The 9,720-nt window shown below is 27.6% G+C and overlaps 1 protein-coding gene across 1 annotated transcript; it reads left to right on the top strand.

Moving 5' to 3' along the window:
- Positions 1 to 1,019: 1,019 nt before the first annotated feature.
- LOC117909499 (probable glutathione S-transferase) lies at positions 1,020 to 6,563 on the top strand. The gene is made up of 2 exons (XM_034823540.1): positions 1,020 to 1,334; positions 6,219 to 6,563. Exons 1-2 carry the CDS (start codon positions 1,020 to 1,022, stop codon positions 6,561 to 6,563), a joined length of 660 nt encoding a protein of 219 aa, XP_034679431.1.
- Positions 6,564 to 9,720: the final 3,157 nt, after the last annotated feature.

The following is a 9,720-nucleotide window of genomic DNA, read 5'->3' as shown; positions in this document are numbered from 1 at the left end:
TTGAAAATAGTAGAGTAGAATTTATATAAACATTACCTATTTAGGTTACAAGTTTTCTTAACCGTATGTATTACCTATAAAAACACATAGTTTTCCTTTTTAGTTATTTCTTATTTTATATCTATTTAAATTTTAAGAATCTTAGAAATTAACAAAATATAAGGTCCTCTCTCTTTTGAAAATTTTTTGCACTCAAAGAAAACATAAATCAAACCCATATTTATTGAGCTAAAAATGACTTATGGTAAGATATAAAAGAAATATGAAAAAAATATTAATATTAACTAATATGTATTTCAAATCAAATATTATGTCATAAGAGTCTGTTTGACAGTAACTTTAGAAAACGTTTTTAATATTTTTAAGACAATCATTTTTTTTTTTCATGTTTAAGGTGAAGTATTGAACCAAAAATTCTTTCTTCATCATCAATCGAATTCGCAACCTAGGATTTTGTTTTATCATCAATCCAATCACCATTTACGATTTTTCTTTTTCTTATCAATGAATAGATCTCTTTATTTGTATGACTTAGACATCATGAATTTCTCGAAAAAGTGATTCGATTGATAGGATTGGTATGATACTTAAGAAATTGATGATATCGATGAGATTGATATTCAAATATTTCTTCTTAGAATGTATTGATTTGATATTCAATGACATGTTGAAAATTTTTATCATTTATCATTTAAGTATTAAAAAGGTTAAAAACATGTTCTTAAAATTATTGCCAAACAGTCTCTAAGTTTATCATATAAAATTTTAATTATATTTTTTTTACTCTTTTTTTTTTTTTGCTAATGAAAACAAAAATAAAAAATAAAAATCGAACAAGGTTTTACAAATTCCAGTTTGTAAAACAACGTTTAAAACAAAACAAAAAGTGGAGACCAAAGCTATTTTAGAAAATAAAAATAGAAAATGTCTCTCAAACCAAACGCAGCCTTAGGTTTTCTCTATATAATCTTAAGAATTCTCCTTCCCTTTTTCAGTTGATTCTGATCGGAGTAGTAACAATGGCAGACGAGATTATTTTGCTGGACTTCTGGCCGAGCATGTTTGGTATGAAGGTCAGAATTGCACTAGCAGAGAAGGGTCTCAAAAATGAATACAGAGATGAGGACTTGTTCAACAAGGGCCCTCTACTTCTAGAGATGAACCCAATTCATAAGAAAATCCCAGTGCTGATCCATAATGGTAAACCCATTTGTGAGTCTCAGATAATAGTTCAGTATATTGATGAGGTTTGGAAGGATAAATCTCCATTATTGCCCTCGGATCCATACCATAGAGCTCAAGCCAGGTTCTGGGCTGACTACATAGACAAGAAGGTATGTCTATGCTGATTGCCTCACATTTTGATTGTGGTCAGATATGTTGTTATAATTTTACTATACAGACAAATCATGATTTTTTTTTTCACATAATCTGATAATAACTGTGAGATTTTTCTGTGTAACGGAATCTGAAAATTTTATCAAACTAGATAAGTTCGATAGAAATGCAGCAGAAAGGGGCATTCTTCTGCCCATAATCTCCTTATGAGTAAGTTTAAGGTGCCCCATAATAATTGTTCAACTGCTCCAATACTCTTTTGTTGGGGGTTGGACCACAGTAAGTATGGGAAAAGAAGTGAGGGGGAGAAAATTGGAAAGGATGGAAAATGTTACCAAGGAAAATAAGATAAAAAAGAGGTACGTTTTGTTTTATGAAAGTTTGAGAGAAAGAAGGAGAAAAAAAAAAGAGAAAAGAAAAAGGAAAGCAATGACTATTTACTTGATTGTATATGAATAAAAAGGAAAAAAAGTTAAATTATTAAGGACAGTATTTTCCTCAAATTTTCCAATTATTTTTTAGAGAAAAATTGTATAGACTAATCTTCTAACCAATATTTTCAGAATTGGATTAGTTATTGAACCAAAAGAATTATCAGTTTATATAGTTGAATCGATATTGAATCAATGACATCATAAATATATTCTTATAAATTATTAAAATTAAAAATAATTATATATTTTTTAAAAAGATATATAAATAAATTAAAAATTAATAATATTTCTTTTTTATCTTATGCATACATATAAATGTATTTTGAATGAAATATGTATAATATTTAAATATAAATATATTAAAAATAAAAAATTTATTTAATTTTAACTAATTTTATAATTTTTAAAAATATTATATTATTTTATTTAATATTATATATATATATATATATATATATATATATATATTTAGCATTTGTTATATAAAGCAACAAATTGGATGTAGCTGAATGATTTGAGATCGAAAGTTCAAATTTTTGAGGTGAAAATATTAAAAATTTAAATGGAAATTGTTTAATGGTTGCATAGGTATATATATATTTAGCATTTGTTATATAAAGCAACAAATTGGATGTAGCTGAATGATTTGAGATCGAAAGTTAAAATTTTTGAGGTGAAAATATTAAAAATTTAAATGGAAATTGTTTAATGGTTGCATAGGTAGTTCTAGTCCAGGTGTTAACACACTTCTTCCAACCCCACCCCTCTCTCTCTCTCTCTCTCTCTCTCTCTCTCTCTCTCTTTTATTGTTTTTTACCCTTTCCTATGTTATTCAAATCTATTATCTATAATCTAATATTTATTATCTATTATTTATTATTTATTACTAATCTAAAAGTACGAGCTCCTGCTAAAACTTTTCTACCCAATCATGTCTTTTCAATTTCTGTTGGTTTTCCTAATTTTTCTTCAGAAAAACCTATAAAAAAAATTTATTCTCAAAGTGAAACCCTTCTTCAAAAACCCATTAGAAACAATTCTATATATTTTACATTATCTCTTTCATATCCCACGATCATTCCAAATTATACATTGCCCTTTAGATGACTCACCATTCTTCCTGTGGACAATCTTAACTCTCCCTTCTACATGCAAGATAAGATCCAAAGTAGAAACAATGCTAGTAGACTTAACACAGAATGACAAGCCAAGTCTAAATAGTGAAAACAAGTTCTTTTTTTCCCTTCCCTTTTCTTGTGCCCCTTATTTTGTTTAATAAGAATATGGATGAAAAGTAAGAGAGAGATGTCAATTGCTTATTATAATCTATTATTTATTAGGCTAAAATAGATTTGGTTTCTTGGTTGATTGATAGTAGAAAATATCACTCGAGAAACCCTCACATCCTTAAAGATTGCACTTCTTGGGTTTGTTTCTGATTTTCCTTATTAATTTATTTATCCATTAACTTTCTTCTTTTGTAATTCTAAATCCCGTCTTTTATAATTCAAATTTTTCCATTTGCTTGTGCCCTCTATTTTGGTTACTAAAGAAAAATAAATAAAAGAAAGAAAATGACATTTTTAGTCTCTTGCTTAGTAAGGTTTTCGGTCCACAATGAGTGAAGCAATATCTTTTGCTTGCTTGTTCAATATCTTTTGTTTTGTTATCTAGACATTTTGCTTAAGTGAAAATCGATGTCAATGCTTTTAAATTGCTTTACTCACTTTTTTGCATCTAGGAAAGAGTTTTTAGATTCGAAAATTTGAATTTTTGAACTTTATTTTTTTAGCATCTAAATGGGGTATTTAACAAAGACTTTGATTCCTAGCATTTTCTTTTGCTTTGGAATTTTTATCTCATATGTCCACATTTTTTTTGCCTAACACCTCTAGTATGAAATAGAGAAAAAAATTATAAAAATTATAAGGATAGGTTCTAATTCTTTCTTAACCCATACTTTTTATTGGTAGTCAATAAAAAAAAATTATATTTTCTTGTGTTAATGTCACTAGGAAAAAGCAAGGAAAAATCCTTTAAAAAATGAAAAAAAAAAAAAAACAGATGGAAGTTTGAGGAAAATAAAGTTTTATAATAATTTTATTTTTCCTTAAATTTTTTATGGATGGTAAATTTCAAAGAAAATAAAATTGATAAGTTTTTTATCTTTTTTTTTTCAATTTATTAATAGTCTAATATTGAAAACTTTAGTGAATTAATTTTAACCATACTCAACAAGATAATTAAAATAATATATATATATATATATATATATATATATATATATATATATATATATATATATATATAGATATAATAAAGGTAGGAGGATTTAAAGATTTTAAACAATGTTTCAAGTGTTTGTTGGATATAAAAGGAAGCAATTTTTTTAATAGGATTCTTTTAAACCAAAAATAAAATAAAATAAATTATAGACACATGCATTTTATATATAATATAGAGTATAGATAGAGAATTTTCCTTTCGAAATTATACTTAAAAAACGCTTATATTAGAAGTCAAAATATGGTTAGTGAAGATCAGAGATAGAGAAGTGCAAGAACAAATAGTGTTTTTAATAGGAGATTTAAGATAATAGAAACTAAGAAAAAGAGTTCAGGAAACTTTAAGTTGTTATCATCACTATGTTTGGCAGATTTTCCTCATATAGAATAACTATGTTTTTGCATATATTTTCCATGCATTTTCTCACCCTTATTGATTTATTTTTTATTCAATTTTAATGAAATTAATTTTCATACTGTTTATTCTTTTTTTTTTAATATATATATATATATATATATATATATATATATATATATATATATATATATATATATATATATATATATTTGTTTCTTAGCAACTAAATAAATTCTTCATGGACATATGATTATGATTTGAATATTTGCTCTTTGTTTGAGCACTAATACTAAGTTTGATGGTCAAACTTGTTTAATTGGATAATTCCTTTAAGATATTAGATCTTGTTGCTTCCATGCTATTACTTCATTTTTCTTCTTTTTACCTTATTTACTTTTTGTGTTGCAGTGAGCTAAGTTATGCAAAGATGGTGAAAAAAAAAAGACCATTAAATGATATTTTTGCAAAATAATGGTTTTTTTTTTCATTTTTCTTTTTTTAACTCTAAAATTTTGTTAGCTATGGAGACATTTGCATATGGTGAAGTATTGGAACCCATAATTCACATGCACCATCCACGTGCATCACACGTGAAACCGTTCTAGCATAACCAAAATCAATTTTTACCTATTTTTACTTTCCTCAATACTTTCAAATTAAGGATGAAGGATTAGACATAACAAAAATGTTCAAATGTAAATTTATGGTTTTTCATGATCCTTAAATTTGATTCATTTTTACATGTAGAATGAATAATGAATAAATATGCATGTACGTGTTTTTAAATAATTATGAAAAATTACATAAGAGATTTTATATATATATATATAAATTGTTTCACGCACATATATATATTTTCACTTATAATAGTGTATAGGCTAATAAATAAATAAAATATTTATATCATACTTTTAAGATAATACTTAATTTCAAATATATATGAGATACTTTTTATTAATATTAATTTTTCTTTCATATTTATAATATTTGCATTCCTTTTATATCATGAGTCCTAAAAGATTTTTTTTTAATTTATTCCATTTTTTGTTTTAAACATTTTAGAAGTTTTCACTTTTCTTAAAAAAAAATTTGAAAATATCAAATTCGTATTTTCAATTTTTCTATCGTCTAAACATGTTTTTAGCCCTAGGATTCCTATCATCCAAAATGTTTTTTACCTGATTACAAGATTCAAATTGAGTGGTCAATTTTTTTATCATTAAGGAAAGAAAGCAAACTCAAGGTACTGATTTACAAATGAAAAGAGAAAAGAGTCTAAACAAACAATGCCTAGGATTCCTATCATCCAATTTGTTTTTTACCTTATTGCAAGATTCAAATTAAGTGGTCAATTTTTTATCATTAAGGAAAAAAAGCAAACTCAAGGTACTAATTTACAATGTTACTAAGAGTATGTTTGACAGTGTTTTTGCTCAAAGTATTTTTAGTAAAAATATTTTAAAAATATTATCTTCCAAGTGTTTCTCCAAAAAAACATATTACAAATAATTCTACAACATTATAAATGATTTTTCAAAATTTTAAAAGTGTTTGTAAAATTTGTCAAATACCTAATTTTAAGAAAAATTAGAAAAAAAATATTTTTTAAAATGATTGTCAAATAGGCTCTAAAACTCACTATTGATGTATAGCATTACCCATTCCCTAGAAAATGTTTTTATATCAAAATGGGAAGAATTAACAATCAGGACGTACTTGGAATCCATTCATCTTTTATAAAATCATATAGTGTTTGTTTATGATAAAATAATTAACCTCCATGAGACTATATATGAAATGCAGCTACACCTTCTCGGGAAAATGTTATGGAGAACCAAAGGAGAAGAGCAGGAGGCAAACAAGAAGGAGTACATTGAATGCCTTAAGCTATTGGAAGGAGAGCTAGGAGATAAGCCATATTTTGGTGGTGAAAATTTTGGTTTTGTGGATGTGAATCTTATGCCATATTTTAGTTGGCTTTATGTATTTGAGATCGCTGCTAACTTCAGTATAGAAGCTGAGTGCCCAAAGTTGATTACATGGGCTAAAAGGTGCATGGAAAAGGAGAGTGTGTCCACTTCTCTTCCTGATCGTCAGAAGCTTTATGACTTCTTTTTACAATTGAAGAAGTGGCATGGTATAGAGTAGAACAGTGCAAGCTAGCTATAAAATGTTGGGGAGAACACTTGGGTTGAATTCGCTTGTGTGAAGTTGGAGTTTGTTTTATTAATAAGGAAGTGCTTTCTAAGTGTGATTTAGAAAGGGATGCAAAACATTGGTAAATCCTTTCTTCATGTGTACTCACTCTTACAACAACGAAATTAAAGTTTCAAGCATAATCAATTATTAAGGGAAAAGTGGGATTTGATTGGCTAATATGAAAATATATGAAAAAAATAACCTCAATTTTTTTAAATTAGTATTATCTTCATTTATTTTAAAATAATTTGAAATACATGCACTTTTTAATGAGTCATTCAATTATTAAAAAGAATGTCCATTTTACTTACTATGTTATCCAAATCAATGGACAACTAGACTCCTCTTAGATGTTTCCATTCCTTTTATATATTTTATTATTATTGTTATTATTATTATTATATTATTATTATTATTATTATTTGAGATTTTTTTTTTCTCTAAAAACATTATAAAGTAAGAATTTGAAAAAAAAAAAGAGTTTATTCTAGTATTAATAAGTTAAAAATAAATTCATATTCTTGATAATAAATAAATCAATAATAAATTTGTATTTATTATATAATATTAATAATTGTTTAATATAATAGAGAATAAAATTTGTTGTTAGAGTTTTTTAGATATAAAATGTTTTGTAATATGGTTGTACTTTGATATATAATATAAAAATAAATAAATAATTATTTTATATTAAATAAATTAATCATAATTAAAATAATTATATATTATTAAATTTATTATTTATTATTTAATAAACAATCTTGTTACTTTTCACATTAGTAATTATGATTAAATAGGATTTGCTTGACAATATTTCTTTTTAAAATTCTAAGAAATAAAAAAAAAAAATTAATTATATTTAATAGGATTTTTTTACACTATTTTCTAAACTTTTAGGGAACTAAAATTGTTAGAAAAATTAGGCTAATCCAACCTATGATAATCACCCTAGAGGGGGAGTGAATAGGGTGATGGTCTCTTTTTGCAAATTTAAACTATGTGAATGTAAGAGACATACATGCAAGTATATAATAAAACAATATAAAGACAATAGCATATAAAGTAAAAGAGTAGGGAAGAGATAATGCAAATACAAGATTTTATAGTGGTTTGGCGCAACCCAACCTACATCCACTCTTCTCTAGCTTCAATCCCAAGCTTGAGGTTCCACTAGTTCAAGGCTTCCAAACCAAACCTTCAAGAAATACAATTGGATTATGATTCCAATTCACCCTTTTGGATTTTTGGCACCAAGCATCCTTTACAATCCTCAAGAGATACCCCACTCTTGAACAACCTTGATCTCAAGTGATATCCCACACTTGAGAATCTTACTCTCAAAGATATACAAATAATTGATCTCACAAAATCCTAGTACAAAAAACCAAGCTCAAATGATACAAGAAAACTAAGATTGAATGGTGCACTAATGATATGCAAGTTTTATAATAATGATGCCCTCAAAACACTCTTCCAAGGCTCAAATATATTCAAGAAAGGTTTGGGAAGTGTTAGCCCATGGGTTCTCCTAACCAGGTTTTGATGATAACAAACCATGGTTAAGTTACTAATTGGTTTAAATTGTAAAGAATATCAGATATTAATTTGGAAATTCGTCAAAGGATCTAATGGATACAAGATCGAGACATTTGGAAGACTTTTAATCATAGGAAACAAATGTAAGATGAATGCATGGGTGCACAAAGGTTTTACATATCATTTCATGCATCTTTGAAAACTCAGTTTATTCTTTAAAGTTACAATTTCATCAAAACCCAAGTTTTATCAAATGTACCTTAGGCAAAACGTTTCAAATTTGACATATTAATTTACCTAAAGACATATTAATTTACCTAAAGACTGTGCCTAAGTGTTAAAAAAAGAAAAGAACTGAAAAAGATAGGTTTTCAAGGCCAAAAGGCTGAACCAATCGAGGCACTGGCCAACCGGCTCAATCAGCTAGGGAACCGGTCAACCGGTTGCCCTTGTCCGGTCGAGATCTGGTCGAAGAGTGTTAAAAACACTCTCTCTCATCCAATAGATATCCTTTCCTAGTTGAAGCACCCTCCTTCCCGGTCGACCTCCGATCAAGGTCTAGTAGAAGCAACGGTAACCTGCCAAAGGATTAAATGCTCCAACGACTAGTGAACCGATCAACCCCCAGCACGGTCGATTGAGGTTGTTTTTTGTTTTTCTTGGCTCCCAAGGTTAGAAACCTATAAATTGAGAGCTCCACTTCATTTATGATATAGAGAACACTTGCAATCAATTGTCTACCCACTTGTTCCTGCCTTAAAAGCTCTCATTTCTTTCTTAGTGTATTAAATCTTCACTTGCATATCTTTTAGTGCACCCTTGTGAGTCATCCTAGCTTTGATTTGTATTTGAGCCATTATTGAGCTAGGTTGAGAGAAGATCATTCTTGTAAATTGAGTGTTAGAGCCTTCAAGTGAGTTGAATCTTGAAGAGATTGTGTAAGAGCCTATTAGAGTTGGAATCCAAGTGTAAAGAAGATTAGAAGCTTGGTTGAAGCTTCAAGTTAGTGGAACCCTCACTCGGTTAGGAGATTGAGGATAGTGGACGTAGGCAAGGAAGTGCCGAACCACTATAAAATTCGAGTTTGATTTCTCTAACTCTATCTTTTTAATTTTTACTTCTATTGTGCTTGAATTTGTTGTGTTGAAAAAGATTTTGAAAAACCCAATTCACCCTCCTTTTGGGTGTTTTTCTCATTTAAGTTTAGCCATCATTTTCTCAATTGGTATTAGAGCAAGGCCTCTTGTTTAAGACTTAATAGTCTAAGAAGAAATGGCTATTCCATCAAGCTCATCTCACACTGAAATTTTTTCAAAACATAGAGCTCCATTTTTTACGGGAACCAACTATCCCTATTGGAAAAATAAAATGACTTGGTATTTATAATCAACCGATTTAGACGTATGGAACGTCATTGAAGATGACCCAACTTTTCCTACAAAACTAGTTGATGGAGTCATGGTTCCAAAACCCAAGCAAGAATGGAATGAGCTTGATAGAAGAAATTTTCAATTAAATGCTAAGGCCGTTTTCACATTGCAATGTGCTATGGATAGAAATGAATATAATA

The sequence above is a fragment of the Vitis riparia genome, chromosome 19 (genome assembly GCF_004353265.1).
Source record: "Vitis riparia cultivar Riparia Gloire de Montpellier isolate 1030 chromosome 19, EGFV_Vit.rip_1.0, whole genome shotgun sequence".
Lineage (NCBI taxonomy): Eukaryota > Viridiplantae > Streptophyta > Magnoliopsida > Vitales > Vitaceae > Vitis > Vitis riparia.
The sequence above is the reverse complement of the archived record's forward strand: the minus strand, read 5'-3'. Positions and strand labels throughout refer to the sequence as shown.